The sequence below is a fragment of the Rattus norvegicus genome, chromosome 3 (genome assembly GCF_036323735.1).
Source record: "Rattus norvegicus strain BN/NHsdMcwi chromosome 3, GRCr8, whole genome shotgun sequence".
NCBI classification, from domain to species: domain Eukaryota; kingdom Metazoa; phylum Chordata; class Mammalia; order Rodentia; family Muridae; genus Rattus; species Rattus norvegicus.
In genome coordinates, this window is record NC_086021.1 from 75,900,987 (window position 1) to 75,921,970 (window position 20,984).

At 47.9% G+C, this 20,984-nt stretch overlaps 1 protein-coding gene and 1 long non-coding RNA gene across 2 annotated transcripts in view; one reads left to right on the plus strand and one right to left on the minus strand.

Annotated features, from left to right (window-relative positions):
• Positions 1-10,336, plus strand: part of Gorasp2 (golgi reassembly stacking protein 2) — a 28,716-nt gene extending 18,380 nt beyond the window's left edge. Inside the window, exons 6-10 of the mRNA NM_001007720.1 lie at positions 1,645-1,777; positions 2,704-2,827; positions 6,307-6,393; positions 7,748-7,867; positions 9,247-10,336. Coding sequence (NP_001007721.1) covers positions 1,645-1,777; positions 2,704-2,827; positions 6,307-6,393; positions 7,748-7,867; positions 9,247-9,581 — 799 coding nt within the window. The 3' untranslated portion in view covers positions 9,582-10,336. The remainder of the gene's footprint in view (positions 1-1,644; positions 1,778-2,703; positions 2,828-6,306; positions 6,394-7,747; positions 7,868-9,246) is intronic.
• On the minus strand, positions 10,021-19,730 carry LOC120101562 (uncharacterized). Its single transcript, XR_005502189.2, has 2 exons — positions 10,622-19,730; positions 10,021-10,483 (listed from the first exon to the last, which is right to left on the minus strand). It is a non-coding gene; the product is annotated as an uncharacterized LOC120101562 (long non-coding RNA).
• Between the last annotated feature and the right edge of the window lie 1,254 nt (positions 19,731-20,984).

The following is a 20,984-nucleotide window of genomic DNA, read 5'->3' on the forward strand; positions in this document are numbered from 1 at the left end:
TGGTGGTGCCCACCCCAGTGCTGAGAAAATTGACATAGCAGGATTGATTCAAGTTCAAGACCAACCTGGGCTACTTAGCAAAACCCTATTGCTTCTATCAAACACTGTCTCCCAGCAAAAATAAAAAAACAAACAACCAAAACAAAACTCCTTGCTTTAAAATGTGATTATGCCAAAAGGTTATCATTGATCAATATAGATGACTTAATCTTTCTTCTGTTAATTTTGAGAGAAAGTACAGCTTTGATGATAAGAGAAAATGGAAGTATAATTTTGAAATAGAAAGCATCACTGTGAAAATCAGATTTGGATAAGGAAGAGCTGAAGTTGGACACTGCCCACTCTACCAGCTTTTGGTAGTAGTGGGGCCCACAAAGATAATATGTGTGCCTTGGCAAAGGAGAGGGTTGGGGGAGGAATCCAGGCAGTGGCTCTGAAAGTGCTAGGTGCTAGGGAAAGACAAGATCATGGTGGAAACAGATTGGAACTTAACTTGTCAAAGGCTGTAAGTGCAGTGGTTCAGATCTGACTTACTTGAACCTTAAGATTCAACTTGTATAAGCTATAAAATAAGTAAGCATTCGTTGACTCCAAAATGCAGAAAAGAGCTGTCACCATAGTACACATATGTTCATATGACTTCTTCATGCTTGTCCCTAGAGACAGCTAAAGACCTGGGTGCAGAAAAAGCACTCCACTGATTTTTTTTTTTTTTTTAAGAGCCTATTTTTAGTTTTCATGTTACTTCAAAGATTTTCGGGTTGGAGAGATGGCTCAGCGGTTAAGAGCACCAACTGCTCTTCCAGAGGTCCTGAGTTCAGTTCCCAGCAACCATATGGTGGCTCACAACCATCTGTAAGGGGATCCGATGCCCTCTTCTGGTGTGTCTGAAGATAGTTACAGTGTACTTATATATAATAAATGAATAAATCTTAAAAAAAAAAAAAGATTTTCACCTCTGAGCAGAGGCCGATGGATGGGCTGACTTGGCCATGAGCTGCTCTGTTTGATTGGCAGAATAGGGCAGTGCACACAGAGGACAGTGGAGACTCTCTCCAGAGGAAGAGAGAGAAGTGAGAGGGCGACTAGAAAGAAGCAGTGTGCCCAGATCTGTTGAAAGGCGCCTCTGGTGGAGAGTGGCAGGAGAAAATAGAAGTTGTCATTGTGTATATAAGTCTGGTTTATGCTGTATTCGTCAAATGATGTCATCATATCGATGTGTGCAGAGCTCCTCAGTGGGCAGGCAGGGCGTGATTTACGCAGTGGGTGATAAGTAGGTGTTGCCTAGTGCCAGGAACTGTTAAGGTAATAAAAAGTGAAGACTTCCTCCCAGCCCCAGGGGACGAGAGTAGAAGTAAACATGCCTGTGCTCATGGTGACCAGGCGTGAAGAGAAACAGGACCTATGAGTAGAGACCAGAGTGGACTTACAGTGCTATACGTAGGGTTGAGCCCAGACACCTCTGGGAAGATGGCATTAGTTAAAAGAATGAAATGAGGTGAAGACATGAGGATCAGGAGTTCAGACTACGTGAGGTCACGTCACAAAAAACCCCGAAGGAGTGGTAGGAAATGCATGGGCTCATACGTGTTAAAACCTCAAAGAAATGAAGTTGATTGACAACAATAAGGGGATGTTTTTTAGCCTCGGCTGTGGCATCGGCTATGGTTATTTGCACCGAATACCTACGCGTCCCTTTGAAGAAGGAAAGAAGATTTCCCTTCCAGGACAAATGACTGGCACCCCCATGACTCCTCCTAAGGATGGGTTTACGGAGGTAAGAGCGTTTACTGTGGTCACGTCTGTGTGTGGAAGCCTGCGTTGGTGGCTGTAGTTGAGGCATGCAGTGCTAAGTTAGGCAGTAAGCATCGTGGTGAGTTTGAGGTCCGATACATCTGGAGGGAGGTATGCGGGGCGGCCTTCACAGGACTAGGTGTTCAGATTCGAGCATCAGCACAGAGAGCACTTCAGGCCAGGGATGGAGATGTCACAGGATTGTGTGGCTTGCAGGGTTTTTTACAGTTCTTAGTTAGGAAGGCATCCCGGGTGCTCACTCCTCCTGTCTACCTGGCCACATAAAAACCACATGCCTGACAGGATGAAAAGCTGGGGCTGTGTGCGCACATGTGTCGTGTATGCGTGCCCCTAAGGAGGCCAGGAAAGGGAATTGGAGTTGGAGTTAGGTGCAAACTTGAGTGTAGGTGCAGGGGCTGCGCACACTCGGGCTTCTGCAGCGCTTGCTGCTTTCGTTGCCCTCTCTCCAGACTCCTGCCATATTGTCTTAATTCAGCCTTCCCACTTCCAGAGGAGCTGCAACTGAGAAATGTCTCCTTCCCTTTCCCATGCCTGCAGAGCCCAGGGCCAGAGCCCAGGTAGTTCCACCCTCTTCCGCCCAGTGATAGGTGCTGACTCCCTAGAGAGAGGTTGGTGTGTGAAGGCCATAATGTCATGTGGCAGCCAGGGAAAAGTCAGAATCTGATGGGAGAATACAGAGACATGAGGGAATTAGAAGTGACACTGAGTATAGGGCTCTAGCGTGTCTAGAGAGCAGATTGCTGAGAGGTGAGGTGTCAGTGAGAGACGAATGAGTACATTGAGGAGGTCAAAAAACTTGAGAGTGGAGAAGTGGATCAGGACATTAGGATTTCCAGCTGGTTTCTCAACTGATAAGTAATTCTCTACCCCACCTCCTTTGTTTGCTAGGTCCAGCTGTCCTCAGTCAGCCCCCCATCTTTGTCACCACCAGGAACTGCAGGAGTTGAGCAGAGTCTGTCTGGACTGTCCATTAGCTCAGCTCCACCGGCTGTCAGCAATGTTCTCAGTACAGGTATGTAGAGCCGGCTCACTTAGCCGGCTTATCCCTGCTCTGCCCCACGCAGGGCTTTCGCTTCGGTTTAATGTTGTCTTTAACAGCTTTATGGACAGAGATCCCCATGCCATCCAACTCACTCGCTTTAAGTGGTTTTTAGTTATTTGCAAGTTACACAACTAACACCTCAATCAACTTGGAATACTTCATTACTGCCATAGGCCAGAGAAACCCTCTACTCACCTCTAGTACTCCCTGGTCTCCACAGTCTGCCAGGCTGAATGCCGCCCATTGTGGACATTTCCTAGAATATGTATGGTCTGGTGACTGCTTTGTGCTCTTAGCTTAATGTTCTCAAGGATCGTTGATACTGTTGTATATATTAGCCGTTCATTCCTTTTAAATGATAATGTTTTGCAGTATGGCTGTTGCATTTTCTGACCCCTTTATTCATCACCTGAGGGACGTTTAGGATGGTTCTGCTGGCTTTCTGAGTAAGTCAGCCTGTCTGTACCCTTGTGTGCAAGCCTCTGAGTCTGTATGCGAGTCTCCCAACCCCGACAGTTCTTTTTCCCCATTTGCCATCTCCTGTTTTCTGGTGTCTCCTCTTTATAATGTCTGGAGTAGACTCTATAGTGTCCATATTATCGTCAGGAGCACTAGCTGAATTGTGACGTCGTTTACTTGGGAAATAGGGTTTTGGTTTTTGGCTCATTTAGCTATTTGTATTCAGAATTTGATTAGCCCCCAACTCTGATGGGATTAGACTGCCCATCAGGCATTGATAGGTGAAGGTATGGTGTCTGGAGTTGGTCCTTTGGCTTAAATCCTACCACTTGTCAGAGTGAGCTTCCTTTCTGGAGGATATGCAGCCGTTACTGCAAGCAGGCACGTTTCCCAATGCAGTCGGACCCCATTGGCGTCCGAGGCTGGAGCAAGGGGCTTATCTCCCATCCATCTAATGTGTGAGTTCTTTCTGAAGGCCATCACACAGCCGTCCAGTTGATTTCTGAGTAGCTGTGGTAACCGTAGGTGGGGCTGCTTCACAAGGCAGCAGGCCCGTCTGACCCGGCCATCATAACTGAGAGTGACTTTGGAGACATGGACAGCTGGTTCTGACTCCCCGCTCCCCGCACTGCAGTTAACCTGTACTGGGTTAGCTGCACAGGCACCAAGGCCCCTGCAGGTGATGAAATGGCCTCAGGATACTGAAGAGACAGACAGGAACGATGCAATGCTTGCTCACAAAAAACTCAAGAGCTAAACATTTCCAGTGTTGAATCCATTTAAGAAGGTAGTACTGATATTTTCAGTTTAGAACAGGAATTTCAGACATGAAGTGTTAACGCCATGACACGTCAGAAGCAGCTTCCTCTTAGACGTGCTTTCCATCCTGACTCTCGTTCTCAGAGAACTCCACATAATGATTGTGGGCAGAGGAAAGTGTTGGTTTTGTTTTTTTAAGTTTTTTGTAGATATTTTAGAATATTAACTGGCGTTAATCAGTGAATTTGGTACATGCCTCACACTGCCCTCTCCCACTGCCTTGCGTGACTTTTCTGCAGAACGTTTATTACGAGCCCAGGTGTTCCCCTCCCCTTCTGAAAGGTTCTTCCCACTGACAAGGGCCTCACCCAGTCCTAAATCACGCTGAAGCAGACAGTAGGCACCCTCTAGCTGGAATGCCTGAACTCACCAACCATCCCACTCCCCTACGAGTCTGACAGCAGCTGGGCTGGGGAGAGGGCTCAGCAGTCAAGGGCAGTGATCCCCAGCACCCACATGGTGGCCCACAACCATCTGTAACTACAGTCCCAGGGGATGCAACGTTATTTTCTGGCATCTGGGGACACTGTACACCTATAATACACAGACATATATGCAGGCAAAACACTCACATACATAAATAGAATAATTTAAAAAGATCTGATAGCAGCAAAGAGCGCTCTTCTGCAAACCTGCCAGGAACTTCCCAGACTGAGTAAGGCCATTGGTGGCCCTAGGTTACAGTCCCTGGCTTAGATTCGGTCAGTCAGTTTTTGGTACAAAAAAATGGGATTTACCCTTTAAAAGGGAAAAACTGTATGAAGGGTTTTATTAGGATATAGGATTTGAAATAAATCCAGGCTATTTTTATTTTCTTTCTGTAAGAATGTTTTTTTTTTATTTTCTTTTTAACGTGTATGAATGTTTTGCCTTCGTGTGTATATGTGCACCACACATGCTCCTGTTGCCCTTGAACTAGAGTTACAGGCTGTTGGGAGCCACCATGTGGGAGGTGGGAACCAAGCCCAGCCCCTCTGGAGGAACAGCCAGTGCTGAGCCGTCCCTCCCGCCCGTTTTCATTTTGTTAAAGGCTAGATTTAAGATAGAAATATAGGATAGTTACAACATTGCTATTGTGTGTTACTACTTAACAAGCACACGCTGATAACAGTGTGCCCAGAGAGAGGAGTTTCCCTACTGGAATCCCCCAGCCTGAGGCCCTAGAACTCTAGCCATTGCCGTGCTGAGGCTTCTCCTCTTTCTTCATCTCTTTCCTCCCTTCCTTTCCTCCTCCCTCCCCCTCTGCCTTCCTCCATGTCTCCAGTTCCTTCAGGAGAGCACTTTGTACACTAGTAAATAACTAAGCAGCCACCCGTGGATGGCTCATCCTTCGGAGCAGTGCTCTCCCTTGCATATTAAAGCCTGGCTCTGCATGGATACTGAGCCAGCAGCTGTGCTGGGACACCCTGCAGTGGAGCCCAGGTCTAAGCACGAGCTCATTTGTCGGAAACACATGCACATAGCGTGAAGACCATTGTGTTTGCAGTGGGCCTGTGTTTTGACTTCCATCCCTTCCATGAAGTCAGGTATAGAATTTTCCACTTGCAGAGTCACATTGGCTCTCAAAAAAGCTTCCTATTTGGGATTAGCTCAGATTGCGGATTTTCAGTTAAGGGTGTCCAACATGTATTACTATTGTGACAGAAAAACCTCTCACTTAAGCAGGTTAGTGCCAGTAGATAAGTCTTCATCACATGGCATCCTGAGGGTCCTTGTACATGGGGAATGTCTCCACAAGCCTCTCTTACAGGTGGGCACGCGCCGGCTATGTAGGGGCCTACGGTTAAAGGGAGCCTAGTCATTCTGTGCCCCTGGAAATCCAGGTGTTCTTTGTCTGGGAGACATCTGTGGTCTTCCTCGCTCCCAGACCAGCTTTCACTGCCTCTGGGGCACAGGCTCTCTCCAGCAGCCCCATGCTTGCACAGACTTCCTGTCCAGTGAGCTTATCCAGGGAAGGCTACACAGCTTTCTCATCCCTCCCTAGGCCATGGCTAGGGTGTCTGTCAGGGACATACATTGGTGAGCAGCTCTGAAAGGTTATATATAGCAAAGGATGCAGCCAAGAGTTGGGGCTTGGCCATGGTGAAGACTGAACAGTGTCCTCCTGCATCAGTCTATTCATCTCTGGCAGTAGAATTGGTTTTAAAATGATTTAATGTATTTTATTTTAGGTGTACCGACTGTACCATTGTTGCCGCCACAAGTAAACCAGTCCCTTGCTTCTGTGCCACCAATGAACCCAGCTGCCACATTACCAAGTAAGCACCAGGTTAAAGGCTTGTTTGATAATGACATTTGCTTCTGAAGCTCTGTGACAGAACAGGGGTGCTCTCCTTAGCAGGCCAGGAATCAAGTACCACTTGGCCTGAGACTCCCCAACATCTCATGTGTCTGTGTCTGTGTATCTGTGTATCTGTGTCTGTGTGTATGTGAATGTGTCTGTGTGTGTGTCTGTGAGTGTGTGTGTGTGTGAATGTGTGTGTGTGTGTGAATGTGTGTGTGTGTGTGAATGTGTCTGTGTGTGTGTGTCTGTGAATGTGTGTGTGTGTGAGTGTGTGTGTGTGTGAATGTGTCTGTGTGTGTGTCTGTGAGTGTGTGTCTGTGTGAATGTGTCTGTGTGTGTGTGAATGTGTGTGTGAATGTGTCTGTGTGTGTGTCTGTGAGTATGTGTGTGTGAATGTGTGAATGTGTGTGAATGTGTCTGTGTGTGTGAATGTGTCTGTGTCTGTGTGTGTGAATGTGTCTGTGTGTGTGTGAATGTGTCTTGTGTGTGTGTCTGTGAATGTGTGTGTGTGTCTGTGAGTGTGTGTGTGTGTGAATGTGTCTGTGTAAATGTGTCTGTGTCTGTCTGTGTGTGTGAATGTGTCTGTGTCTGTGTGTATGATGTGTCTGTGAATGTGTGTGTGTCTGTGAGTGTGTGTGTGTGTGAATGTGTCTGTGTGAATGTGTCTCTGTCTGTGTGTGTGAATGTGTCTGTGAGTGTGTGTGTGTGTGTGTGTGTGAATGTGTCTGTGTGTGTGTGTGAATGTGTCTGTGTGTGTGTAGAACTTCCTGGTGGCTGTTCTGTGGCTGCCCTGGCTAAGAAGGCTTCTTACTATATATTGAGAAGCTCACATGTTAAATTGTGTGGATTCTTAGTATTTCCAGTGTAGATTAAGTCCAGTTGTCTAGCTGATACCAATGAGATGTTGCTTGAGTGATGAGTGTGTTTGTTGGTAGAGCCTCCCACCACAGGGCCACAGTCATTAGTGTGCAGATGTAGTCAGCCATGAGCTGCACATGTGCTCACACAGAATGATGGTGCAGCACGGAGAACTGTTAGTGTGTAGTTACTAGTTGTGCTTCCTAGGTAGTTGCTACAGTAAAGGAGCCTTTCCCCAGGTACTGGACCACTGAGCACCGTCACTCTTGTCCAGGGTCTTAGGAGCATTTGTTGCCTGTTATAACATTGCTGGTCTCACAGCCTAATCCCTAGACAGAAGAACATGTTCTATGAGCTTCGGTTGTTGCTTATCAGTGAACGCTGGTACTGGAATTCTAAAGAGGGTACTTTTGTCACTCTCCTTCCCAGGTAAATGACTTACCTTGTGCTCTTTCTCAACCTCTGCTCAGGTCTGATGCCTTTGTCAGCAGGGCTGCCTAGCCTCCCCAACCTCCCCAGCCTCTCCAACTTCAACCTCCCTGCTCCGCACATCATGCCAGGGGTCGGCTTGCCAGAGCTCGGGAAGCCGGGTATGTTGCATGCCTTACCCTCCTAAGACATTGCTAATAAAAAAAAAAAATTTATTCAGGAAAGTGAGGCTTCCAGTTCAGTCTTTTCCAGAAAGAGTAACTCAGCTTAACACATTTCAATTTCTTCTAATCAGTATCCATCTTTTATGTGGAAAAGAAGAAAGAAAGAAGTCCGTGACCCAGCCTCCTGCCTCCCTCCCTCCCTTTTTCTATCACCCCCTGCCCCGCCCCCCGGCAGGGTTGGCCCCAGACAGGCTGTCTCAGAATCAGTGGAGTTTCCTGTGCACTGAATTTGACAGTGTGGTCCAGGTCACCTACTAGAGATGCATGAATCCCCTCTCTTCAGTTCCTATTTAAGGATGCAAGCCACAGGAAATGCTGGTGCCTGCTCTGTGCATTCTAGGCCTGTGATTTTTCATTCTTTTGAGATCGGAGGTGGGGAAGGGTCTCACTGTGTAGCTGGCCTAAGCTAACCTCAAATGGATTAACTTCCTGTCTCAGCCTCTCAAGTGCTAGGATGACAGTCTACACGGCTAAGTATTCTCGGTTGTTTTTATAGTAGTAACCCAGGTACTAGCTGCCAGCAGGTGGCTCTCAAGTGCCCAGGTGAAAGGGAACAGCAGTCCCCAAGTCTGCCCTTGCTGATGACCCCCCCAGCCCCCAACTGCCCATTCATGACACTGTAGTGATCATTCCACATTAAATACTGGTTGTCATTGTCATACTTCTGACAGATTTGCAATTCTCACATCAGCTCAACACATCTTCAGTGCCAGGGCTGAAGAACGAGGGACCCAGAACGCCTGAGCTGCATTGACCACACTCCCTGCCTCTTTTCCCTGGTGCCCATATTCTTGGTCCCCTCTGTCTTTAAATACAACAGGCGTCTAAGAGCAGAACCAGCTTCTCCAGCCAGTGGTATCCTGGACATACACTGTATGTCCACCTTCCCTTTGCTCTTCTCTCCTTAAATAGTCTCCAGGTTAGAGCACCAAGAACAGCAGAGACAGTTGTCAGGCTCAGGGCCTCCCCAGGTGCAGGGGGCTTCCTTGAGGCAGCACTTGCTGCTCTCCATGGCTCCTTCCTCTTTGCTGCATTGTACCTTGCCTGGGTGCAGATCCTCCTAACTGACATCCGGCTAGCGCCCTTGAGTGCCGTGGAGCACCACATTCTGTCCATCAGCAGACACCCTGAGTGCAGAGCTGAGGCACACAAGCTTGCAGATGGGAAGCCTTCAGCCCCAGCCTCCAGTCAGAGGGCAGCAGCGGCGGCCATGCTGCCTCCTAGCTTCAGGCTCTTGCCGAGGAGCAGGTAGTGGTGCGTGATAGCAGCGATCTGGGTGCTGGGAGGATATGTGATCTCTGCTGTTTCTGTCCTAGGTTTGCCACCTCTTCCGTCCTTGCCTCCCCGAAACTTACCTGGCATTGCACCTCTCCCCATGCCGTCCGACTTCCTCCCGTCATTCCCTTTGGTTCCAGAGGGCTCTTCTGCAGCCAGCGCAGGGGAACCACTGTCTTCCCTTCCTGCCATGGGCCCACCTTCTGACCCTGTCATGACTACTGCAAAGGCAGACACCTCCTCCCTCACTGTGGATGTGATGTCTCCTGCTTCCAAGGTCCCCACCACTGTTGAGGACAGAGTGAGCGACTGCACCCCAGCCATGGAGAAGCCTGTGTCTGCAGTTACGGATGCAAATGCTTCTGAGGCTTCTTAACTTGGAATCAACCTTCAGAACTGATGTGGTCTGTCTATTTAACCATGGGATCATATCTGGAATCGCAAACTACCATTGATTTCATCTAGTTTGTACGTATCTGTAGGGGTCCTGTACATAATTCTAAGGGGAAACTGCACAAGAGTCTGAGGGCTTGTCTCCCACCAAGTTGGGGGAATTACAGCCAAGGAGGGGAATCTGAGAATGTGCTTGTATTTTAAACAACCAAAAAAAGTTGTTATGGGTGGCTTGCTGCCAGGCATCTGCTGCCATTCTGGGATGTACGTCTTTGGAAGAGACGGCGGGGGCCTGCTAGAATCCCTGTACCACTGCTACGCCTTGTGTAAGGAGATGAGATATTTTATGCCTAGTGCCCACACGCAACATTTCTTGTACTTTGTAAGTCGTTTGCAAGAACACAGACCACCTCACTAAACTGTAAAAGGAAACAAGAATTTAATGTTGGTCTCTGTGAGTCGCATCTCTATTAAGGTTTACACAGAACTCCCAGTCGAAGATGTTTTGTTCCGGTTACATGCACACTGTTAATTGAACATCTTTTTATTCTGCCTGTACACAGATCTTGTTTTGAACTCAGAATTACTCAGACACCGTTTTGTAGCTGCTGCTGTTGCTTTAGATGCCCGTGGTAAGATGGCATTAAAGAGAAATAGAGGAGGGCTGCACTCTGTAGCTACTTCATGGTATGGCGACCCTGGGAGAGCGAAGACGGCAATAAACTTCAGTCGCTTTGTGTTCTCCTTGTGTTGTATCCAGATACACATGGGAGTATGCTTCACCGTGCCTCGCCTCTCAAGCCAGCTTGTGTGGGTGTGCTTTTCTAAGTTTCCAAGAGATGCTACATCAAGTGGAATCGATTTCCTGGGTGATCTAAATGCTCCCTTTGGAAATAAGAAGGAAGCAGTTTGTTGGCCCTTGGCCTGGTATTAGCTTAAAGACACTCAGTGCAAGGCTGGCCATTGCTGACACTCAGCCAGAAACCCATCCCCTCTCCCAGGATGTGTTATAGAGACACAGACCTAAAGTTGACTGATGTAGAAGTCTCTAGTAGTCCCAGCTCTGGTCATTCCTGAAGCTCTCTGGCAGCTCCAGGTTCAGGTTCAGTGAGAGACCCTGTAGCAAAAACCAGGTGATTGAGAAAGGCATCTGATGCAGACCTCTGGTTAGCCTCTCTCTTCCCCTCTATTCCCCTCTCCCTCCCCTTCCCCTCCTCTCTTCCCTCCCTCCATCCCTCCCTCCCTCTAGAAAAATACAGCATCCTGTAAGGCAGTCAAAGCAAGTCTTCAAGCTGTATAAAATGATTAAACAGCAGTTTCTCCAATGAAGCGTCTTTAATCTTAGTGGGTTATCATTCGAGGATATCCCTGGACCATCTTTCAGGAAGATGCCTATGATAATATGAAGCCTCAGGCTCTAGGGGAGAAGCCCTCAAAAACACCCACTGGGAGGGTGGTAACCCAGTGACTCTACTTTTAGGTACATAACTTTGAGTATTCTCTTCAGGAAAACTTGAGTCTCTTAGCATTGGGGATTAATCCCAGGGCCATGAGTATGCTGGGTAAATGCTTCACCACTGGACTCCTTAGTTCCAGGAGTTTGAGGGCAATGGTAGACCCTGTACTAGGTTCCAGAAGCACAGATTTAAGACTGTCCTGGTCAGTATGCCAAGAAGGAACCTCGTGGGCCCCAGTTTAAGTGCTGGGTCAACAATGGTGGAGCTCTGTAACAGACCCTGGTGGCAGGTGGGGAGACAGTCTTGTTGCTCAGGGTCTCACAAGAAAGCCAGGGCAGTAACGATGTTGCATAGGCTGAGTTATCTAAGAGAGCCTCAAAGCACAGGCAGGCTGACCACTGTGAGTTTGTGGCCAGTCTGGTCTAAGAACGAGTTCCAGGACAGCCAGGGCTACAGAGAGATCCTGTCTGCTCCATCTGCGCGTGTGTCCACCCACAAGGTCACGGCATGGTCTCAGATGAGATAGAAACCCAGCCACCATTACTCAGCCACTGTAGAGAAGTTTGCTACACCATCATAGCCTAAAATCTGCTGATGAGGAGCCATGCAGCCACAGGTAGCTGAAGGAGGCTGGGAAATGGAGTCTTTGGTTCTCCTCCACCTTCAGCTATCATCACAGTCACTAGGGAAGTCAGTGGGCAGCACGTGGGCATGTCTGGTTAGTCACTTGCCAGTATTCGAGAAAAGCAAGACACTTGAGGGAAAAGCACTGGGGAAAGTGAGGCGACATTTCCAGGAAAGTGTGGCAGTGACTCTGTGTGTGTGTGTGTGTGTGTGTGTGTGTGTGTGTGTGTGTGTGTGTGTGTGTGTGTGAGAGAGAGAGAGAGAGAGAGAGAGAGAGAGAGAGAGAGATGGTCAGAGGATACCTTATGGGAGTTGGTTCTCTGTCTTTACTGGCTTTCCACATACTTTTGCAAACCTATTAGCTACTCAGCAGGTATGACCCCCATAGGATCATGTGTTTGAGTACTTGGCCCATAGGGAGTGCCACTATGAGGAAGTGTGTGGCGTCTTTGGAGGAAGTGCACCACTATGAGTGAGGGCTTTGAGGTCTCCTATGCTCAAGCTACTCCCAGAGTCTCCTGCTGCCTGTGGATCAAGATGTGGAACTCTTGACTCCTCCAGCACCATGTCTGCCTGCATGCTGCTATGCTTTCTGTCATGATGATTCAGACTGAACCTCTGAACCTGTAAGTCAGCCCCAATTAAATGTTGTCCTTTCTAAGAGTTGCCCTGGTCATGGTGTCTGTTCCCAGCAGTGGAACCCTAAGCCAGCACTAAAGGGTTTTCCCAGTGATGCACTCACACTGGGGTCTTTATTCAAGCTCGAGCGAGCTTGGGCCACACTGCTGTCTCTGATGCAGCAGAATGGGAGGAAAGCAAACAAGCAGTGGGTTTCTAGCCTGGCACACATTTGATTGGGGGCCATCATGGAATTTTGTTGCCTTTTTACATAATTTTCTGGTGCTGGGAGCCAAACCATAAACTTAACTTCTGCTTTCCTCTGCATTGCTGGTTGTTAGGAAGTAAAGTGTCGGGGCAGACTAGTTAGAGTAACCTGGAACATGGTGCGAGGTGTTGGCTTGTTGGTTAACTCAAGTTCAACCTTAGGTCAGGTTCTTTAAGGTGGAGTCTGAACCCAAGATCTGGTCTCTTGATGTCTAATTGAGAGGCAGACAAAGTGACAATCAGAGAAACATCTGACAGAATAGGACATGACCAACTCTCAGCAGCACAGAGAGCAGAGAGGCGACCTAAGAGGGCAGCACAGAGGAGGCAGAGGCAGTATTACTGTGACAGGTTGCACAAAGAGACCAGGCTAGACACGGGTGAAGACAGAAGGAGCCAGAGGGTAAGAAGGAGCCAGGAGTATGAGGTCCAGCAGCAATTCAGTGAGAATCCTAGAGAAGCCAGCTTAGAGAAGGGTTTAGAGCCAGATCAGTTGAGCTGATCTGGTCAGCCAGAGTCAGAAAGGGTTAGAAAGGGTGGGTTTATTCAGTAAGTCTCGGGTGCCGAAATCATTCTAGGCCTAGACAAGATTATCCAGAGGCCAGAAGCTTCCAGGACTCGGCCTGGGTTAGACAGGCAGTAAACGTCTGAGATGACAGTTAAAACACCTGATAAAAGATAATTTTACAACTCCCAACCAATGTGGTTAGAAGGAGCACCCAACATAATTGGAGAAGGACAAAGCCCACCAACGTTGCAGAAAGCAAAGGTCATTGGACAGAAATGTCACAGAGGACATGAGACTTCTATTTTAGTTGGGGTTTTACTGCTGTAAACAAACACCATGACCAAGGCAAGTCTTACAAAGGACAACATATATTTGGGGCTGGCTTACAGGTTCAGAGGTTCAGTCCATTATCATCAAGGTGGGAGCGTGGCAGCGTCTAGGTAGGCATAGTGCAGGAGGAGCCAGGAGTTCTCCATCTTCATCTGAAGGCTGCTAGTGGCAGACTGACTTCCACGCAGCCAGGGTGATGGGTCTAAACCCATCTGCCATGGCACACCTACTTCAACAGAGCCACACCATCTAATAGTGCCATTCCCTGGGCCAAGCATATACGAATCATCACATCTGAGAGAAAGCTGCAGAGGAGATTGGCTGGGAAGCATTCTTTGACTTCATCTGGATATGGAGAGACCTGGAAGACTGAACTGGTAGGAGCCTCGAGCCCAGAACGAGGGAAAACACAGGACCCTCTGAGACAGCAAATCACAGTAAGCCACCCCCAAAGATAATTTTAATTATGTAGACAGACTCTTCCTGTATTAGAAAAAGTGGGAAACTCCATTTCAGATCCCTTGAGAGCAAGGGTAGGAACCAGGATGTTTGAAACATCACTTGAAAAGGCCATTGAAGGACTCATTGCAATTTTAACCACTGGAGTAAACCCCTCCCTAATTTCAGTTGTAATCTTTATATTTTCTCTTTCAAAAAAAAAAACATTGAAAAATAGCTATACAAGAAAAGATAGCTATAATAATACAAAGGCTTAAGATTCAAGAGACAGAGGAAAGAAGAGAACAGGATGTGCTTAATTGTGACTCTGTGTTACCTAATGAAATTGAGAATCAAGATAGACAGCCCTTGGCCAATGAGTATGAAGCCTGGCTCACCGGGGTGGAGCTGAGTATGCAATGCCTAAATGTCTACATTCAGATTTCTAAAGATCTAGTTGTTCCTTGATAAGCAGAATGGGAAATAAGATTAGCTGGAAGACACTGGATTACAGAGGAAAAAGAACTACTGAATTAGATCAACCTGTGTACTTTAAAGATATTTTAGTATCAGAATGGAGGTCAGGGAATGAGTTAAAGATTTGATCCAAGTACTCAGAAGGACAGCAATGCAGACAAGAAAGCCGTCTCCCACCCCCCAACCCCTGCCTGGGACAGCTCGACAAAGTGGCTGAAAAAAAAAAATTGTTCATCAGACTGGCAGACTGAAAACCGTGATGCTGAATAGACTCATGCAGGGGTCAGATGACAAAGGCTGCAGTGAAAAAGGATCATGGCATTGGGGATCTTCCTAAGGACATTCAGACTGTTAAATGTGTAGGATTGATAATTGTGTCTGTTGAAATAGCTTTACTGTGGTAGAGATAAAAATCTTCCCTTTTTATTTATACAAAAATGGTGATCAAATCTTGAACACCTCAAGATTGTGTTTACTGGAAACCCATTTTTCTAGTTGTTTGGCTCAGTCCTTAGTACACACCCTTTAATCCTAAACAGTGAAGGTAAAGTTAGTTTGTAAAAAGAAGCAGCCATGTTTGAAAGTGATGTCTAATTGAGGGGCAGACAAAGTGATGGATCAGAGAAAGACTTGACAGAATAAGATAATGTTCAACTCTGATGAGAACAGGGAGAAAAAGGAAAGAGGAGGGGCAGGTTTACAAGACAGTTGTTCAGAGACAGATTGCAGAGAGAGAACAAGCTAGACATAGGTGAAGACAAAATGAGCCAGAGAGTGAGAAGGAACCAAAAGATTAGAACAGATTGCCCGAATTAGTTTGAATGCCAAATTAGTCAAGCAGAACAAAAAGTCAGAGGCAGAGAGAGAAGCCAGATTGAATCAGTCAGCTGGGAAAGGAGTTTGAGGCAGAACAGCTGAGTTGAACCAGCCAGCCAGAGTTCAAAGGAACTAGGAAGGGATGAACTTATTCAGCAGCAACTCTCAGAGGCTGAAAACATCCTAGGTCTAGATAAGATTGCACAGAGGCTGGAAGCTTCCAGGACTAGGCCCAGGTTAGCAGTAAGCCTCCAAGACAACAATTACTTCAGGCAAATAAAAGTTACTATTACATGTCTCTCCATCCTGGTGGCAGTTGGACCAGCCAGTGCTGATCAACCTGGCTCAGGGACATACTCGTTTACCATATTTGTCTCTAGAGCCAGTTCCTTAGTTTTTGACAGCTCCCAGCTAGTATCATGGTCCTTGCCATATTGCAGTCAGCTACACCAGCTGCTTAAAAGAACCTCAGGCTGAATACTCTCTCCCTCACTATACTTCATGCCAAGGATAAATGCACACTGCATACTCATGAGCTAACTGTCCATTACTAAGTCGCGCTTAATGTTGTTCACCTGTGCTATTTTGTCATTTATCTCTTCTCTTGCTCAGGCCACAAGGCCTCCCAGAAGGTCACTCGCACAGCGTTTGCGTCCTTATAAGCCATGCCGCATCTGCCTTTGAGTAACCAGACAGCTGCTTTGTTCTTCCAACTTCCTTTGACTTAATACTTTACAAATCTCATTTACAATGTCTGTCCAAATCCTACAGACTTTCCAGAACCTCTCCTTTCTTCTACAGCTCCCCCCTTCCCATGGGGTTCAGTAAGACTTCCGAAGCTCTTTACCAAATCCAAGGTATTTGACAATTAGTCAGGTCTGGTGAACTGGGAATTAAATGCTGTCTTCATGCTTAATTTCCTCAGCCTGTCTGTTCCCTGATGTCCTCTAATCCCTGTACCTGATGGCTCAAGGAAGCACCAGGGACAGAGTCCCCTTCCACTGTGTGGCCTTTGTCTCAAGGAGAGATGAGAGGTTGTATTGCTTAGTTTCTCTGCCTTCCCTGCACTGGGCTGATACCGCCCACTCCCTCCTGTATCCCCGCCCTCTCCCTCCCCTATCCACAGCTTCCTGAACCCAGCTGAAAGAAGCTGTTTTATCCTTGTTTAAAAGTCTTCGGGGGTGAGGAGGGGGTGTGGAGAGATGGCTTAGCAGTTAAGAGCACTGACTGCTCTTCCAGAGGTCCTGAGTTCAATTCTCTTCCGCTCTGGTTGGCCTATGTCCTGCTCTATTCGCCATTCTGTCCAGCCATTGGGTGATCAGCCTTTATTAACAAGGCAGAGAATAGATGGTAAGAGCTGTTTACATAAACTTGAGACAGGAGATTCTTGGTATAAGCATTACAGTGCCATGTCTGGGTTGAAACAAGGGCAGAGAAATTGTCATCTGAATGACACAAGGGTACACTTTAAAGTGTGTTAAAAAATTGTGCCTAGGGGCTGGGGATTTAGCTCAGTGGTAGAGCGCTTACCTAGGAAGCGCAAGGCCCTGGGTTCAGTCCCCAGCTCCGAAAAAAAAGAATCAAAAAAAAAAAATTGTGCCTATAGCAAAATTACAGTTATGAAGTGGCAACAAAAATGAATGTATGGTTGGGGATCACCACAATGTGAGGAAGTGTATTAAAGGTCAGAGCATTAGGAAAGCTGAGAGCCACTGCTCTAGAGGAAGATGCTCACACTGGCATCCTCTCAAGGGAGATCAACTCTCGGATAGCTTAGATTTGGTTTCGTGTCTCACCACTGGTGCACTGCAGAGAGCATGCAGTCACCCCCACATCAATGGAGCACATCGTTATGGAAAAGAAGCCATACTAGGATTGCCTCCACAGACGCAGATGCTCTACACTCTGTCAAATCAGGCGAACACTCAGAACCCTCTGCAGGGTCCTGCAACCACTCCTCCCGAATTCATTTTGGCTTCCTCAGTCCCTGTGAGGGCATCTGTGTGACTTTTCCAAGGAAAATGTAAACAAACATCTACTGGCTTCAGAGAGGGTAACAATGTCAGACCAAAGGAAATTTCACTGAGTCTATCTTAGTGAACATGTGAGTTTGCAGGGGTCACAGGTTACTTGCAGGAATGGGGGTGACTCACAGGTAGCTAGCTACATCACTGAGATGTCTAGCTTAGACTGGGTGCTGACTCATGAAAGCTGAAACTCTGGAGTTTCAGCCCAGCTCGACCTTCAGGTATCAAGACCCCCAAGCTGGTCTGCCCAGTTGTTGGAACCAAGCAGTCAGGAGACTCCATCCTACCTCAGAGACAACTTCACAGAAATGTGTGAACTGAGAAGAGTACAGAGACCCAGGAGCAGGGAGGAGAGGCCCAGCTCTAGTTCCCCCAAAAGAAATCTTAGCTGTGCCCAGGTATCCTTACAGGGGAGCTGCCCAGAATCCAGGGTCTGGGCCCCAAGGCTGTCAGGAAACCCCACTGTGCTACAGCCACAAACACCACATACTCATCATATGTCAACAATCAGGCACTTTCTCCCAGAGTACGGCCCTCTCTTTTATGTTACTTTTTAAGAAAGGGTGGGCCTCCCTCTTCCCTGTAGCCTTCTGCCTTCTGAGCATCAGGAGACCTTTGACCCTGCTTTCCAATCAGTCACCTAAAGAACCTTCAGAATATATGAGCTTATGAAGCCTTTTGGGCTTTTCCCCTGGCTTGCTTGTTGTTTTATATCTGCAGGGAAGGAGGGACGAGCTGTACCACTAACACTGGCATTCCTTCCTCTTAGGAGGAGAGTCAGATGATTCTGTGCACAGGGGAGGTGACAAAGGCCGCAGGATGGGCAGTGTCTGCCAAGGCGCTGCTTAGCCAGCAACATGACACTGCTGATAGTCTGACGAGATGACTGAGAGTTCCTTTGCAGGCCTCTAGAATATCAAACCAAGTGACTAAACAGAGAAGCAGAGAGGTGACATTGTAACGAGTTGTTCCATCTCTGGAGTGACAGGCCAGAGAAAGGGCAGAGAGGACATTCTCCCAGGTGCCATGGGGAAGTGGTTGGTGAAAAAACACCTCTCTCAAGGGTTGACGGTTTCGTCGGTACAGTGCCTGCCTTGGGTGAGGAAGGGTTAGGGTTAGGGTTTGATATCCCCGAAACCTGAGTAGGAAAAAGCAAAGCATAGCTAGCTAGGCATGGTGGTGCATACTCTTAATCATGCAACTCTGGAGGCAGAGGAAGGTGGATCTCTGAGTACGAGGCCAGTTTGATTTACATAGCAAGTTCTAGGACAACCAGGACTATGTAGTCAGACCCTGTCTCAAACCATGCCCAACCTCCCAAAAGGTATAATAGCAGGCACTTGTAATCTCAGCACCAGAAAGGCAAAGACAGGTGACAGGTGGGTCGGTCCTCGGTGGCCACCCAGCCTAGCCTATATGGTGATCACTAGAGCAGGAAGAAAAGCCAAGGCTGTGCCCCAAGGCCTCCATGCACATGTGCATGCTCACACGAGAACACGTGCACACACACACACACACACACAAAGACATCTACCTGAGGCTCAAGGAAAGCATCTTCAAAAAGCCCATGACTTAGGATTACCGCCGGTAAGTTATGGGAACGTTTCATTTCCACATCCTGTATAATCATAACTGTTATTGTTGAGACAAAGTCTCAGGAAGCCCAGTCTGACCATGAGTTCGAGGTGCAGCCAAGGATGTTGGAGAACTTTTGATTCTCCTGCCTCCAACTCTGTGGTGCTGACACTGGAGGTGCGCAGTGGTGTTACTGTTTCTGTTTGGAGTGTGGATCTTGCACATATTTGGCAAGTGCTCTATCTACTGAGCTGTACCCCATCCTGCCAGAGTTTTTCAACATGTACTTGGGCTGTTTCCTAGTGTGCACAAACAAGGTTCTAAGCAGGGGAAATGGGTTCCTTACAGTCTAGGAGAGCTGTATTCCGCCTTAGGTCCCCGAAGCCTGGATTTTCTGGAGAGACCGTGGGTGATCACTCTCTGACATCTCAAAGTCTTATTCTGTGGCTGGTCAGACACGGAGGCAGTTGCATCCTGAACAGGTCTCCCTGTTGGGTCTGCATCACTGTGAGGTTTGGGAATCTGTTTAGGTAGCCTGGTGCTGATACCTGTGCTAGAGGAGTAGCCATGGTGTATAATCATGTTTGGGGCCTTGTTCTCACAAGAATTACCATGAACTGTCAGGTACAGTGGGCACACACATGTAACATGACTTCATTTAAGTTTGGTAGCTAGTTTCGTGTGCTTCTGCAACAGGAGGGAATACATTCCACTGAACGCCATCTGCTTGGTAGAGGGCTGAATTAAAGCACAAGACAAGCTCTTCTGACCCACGTTCACTGAGTCTAATCCCAGGCACACCACTTCTGGGCTCTGCTGAAGCTGTTTGTCCTTTTTGGAACGGTGCCCAAATATTAAAAGGTATAAACGATGAGATAAGAAGGCTCACGTTTGGGGCTGGGGATTTAGCTCAGTGGTAGAGCGCTTACCTAGGAAGCGCAAGGCCCTGGGTTCGGTCCCCAGCTCCGAAAAAAAGAACCAAAAAAAAAAAAAAAAAGAAGGCTCACGTTTTCAAATGCATGTCTTTCCTAGGCAAGTAAAGTGGAAGGAAGCCGGGGGGGGGGGGGGCGGGGGGGGGGGCACAGAGGAAGTGCGGGAGAGGCAGAAGGCAGGTTGTTTATCAGGTTCAGGGTTTGGACTGCGCTATTACCAATGCATGGAAGAAAACTAATTTTTCTAATTTAGTACACATACTTTAAATACAGATGGAAAAACAATTATTTTGACTATTTTAGTGAGAAGAAGGATCAATCACATTTAGAGAGATGTGATGATCTGAGGGCAGACCACCGAATGCTTTCCTCGGAAGTAACAGGCCTTTCCTCTCAGGATCCTCAAACCGAGGCTAGGGAGGCTCCAGTTCACACTGAAGGGAAGCTTGGGGTGGAAAGTTTTAATCCAGGTAGATCTGTCTGTCCTGCCTCAAGCCTCGGCCCTCCCTTCCCAGCCGCCCAGACTCCACGGCAACCCTCAGTGAGCTCCGCGAGCCACTAGGTGGTGCTGCGAACTTGGAAAAGCCGCGACCCGTCAGAGGCCGCGGGGTCTACAGGCCGGCCCTGCAGGGCCCAGGGCGTGGCCAGCAGAGGTGGAAGGCGTGCTCCGGCTTCCAGCACTGTAGTTTGGGTGGATGGATGATGTGGGGGCAGCTCCGGGATATCAGCCCAAAAAGTATCCAGGCTTTGAGGATCATGACTGGGACGCAGTCTGGTACAGCATCCCGCAGCATAGCTGGCGCCAGCTTCGGGTGTCCTACTTGGTCGTCGCTAAGACGCTAGGGTATGGCAGGCACCCTGTGCCTAGACAATTAGCAATCTGGGTCCAGGTGATGGGGAAGGGGCAGATGGTGCAGACAGTTCTCTAGGGTGCAGAAAGAAGTAAGTTCATCCTTCAAGACTGGCAGGGAAGTAGCATGTGCAGTTGGGTGACACATGCTGTTTGGGGCGACACACCCTTCGCAGACTGAAGAGGGAGCCTGGCTGGGTAGCTTTGGGGGTAGAATGGGGCAGAGTACTGTCCTGCAAGACCTTGGGCGTAGGGGCTAAGCTCCTTATATCATTCCAATCCTGAGGACCTTGCCTTTTGCAGAGTTCAAGGAAGGTTTGAAAAACCTCATTGGCAAGAAGTCTTTTCTGACTTGGGCAATGAAATATGTGGAAATATGTAAGCTAGAGAGCTTACAGTCTCTAGCCAGTAGGCTGATGGCAATGAGGCAGCAGTAGACACTGAGTGGCTGCTGTGTGACATCTGAC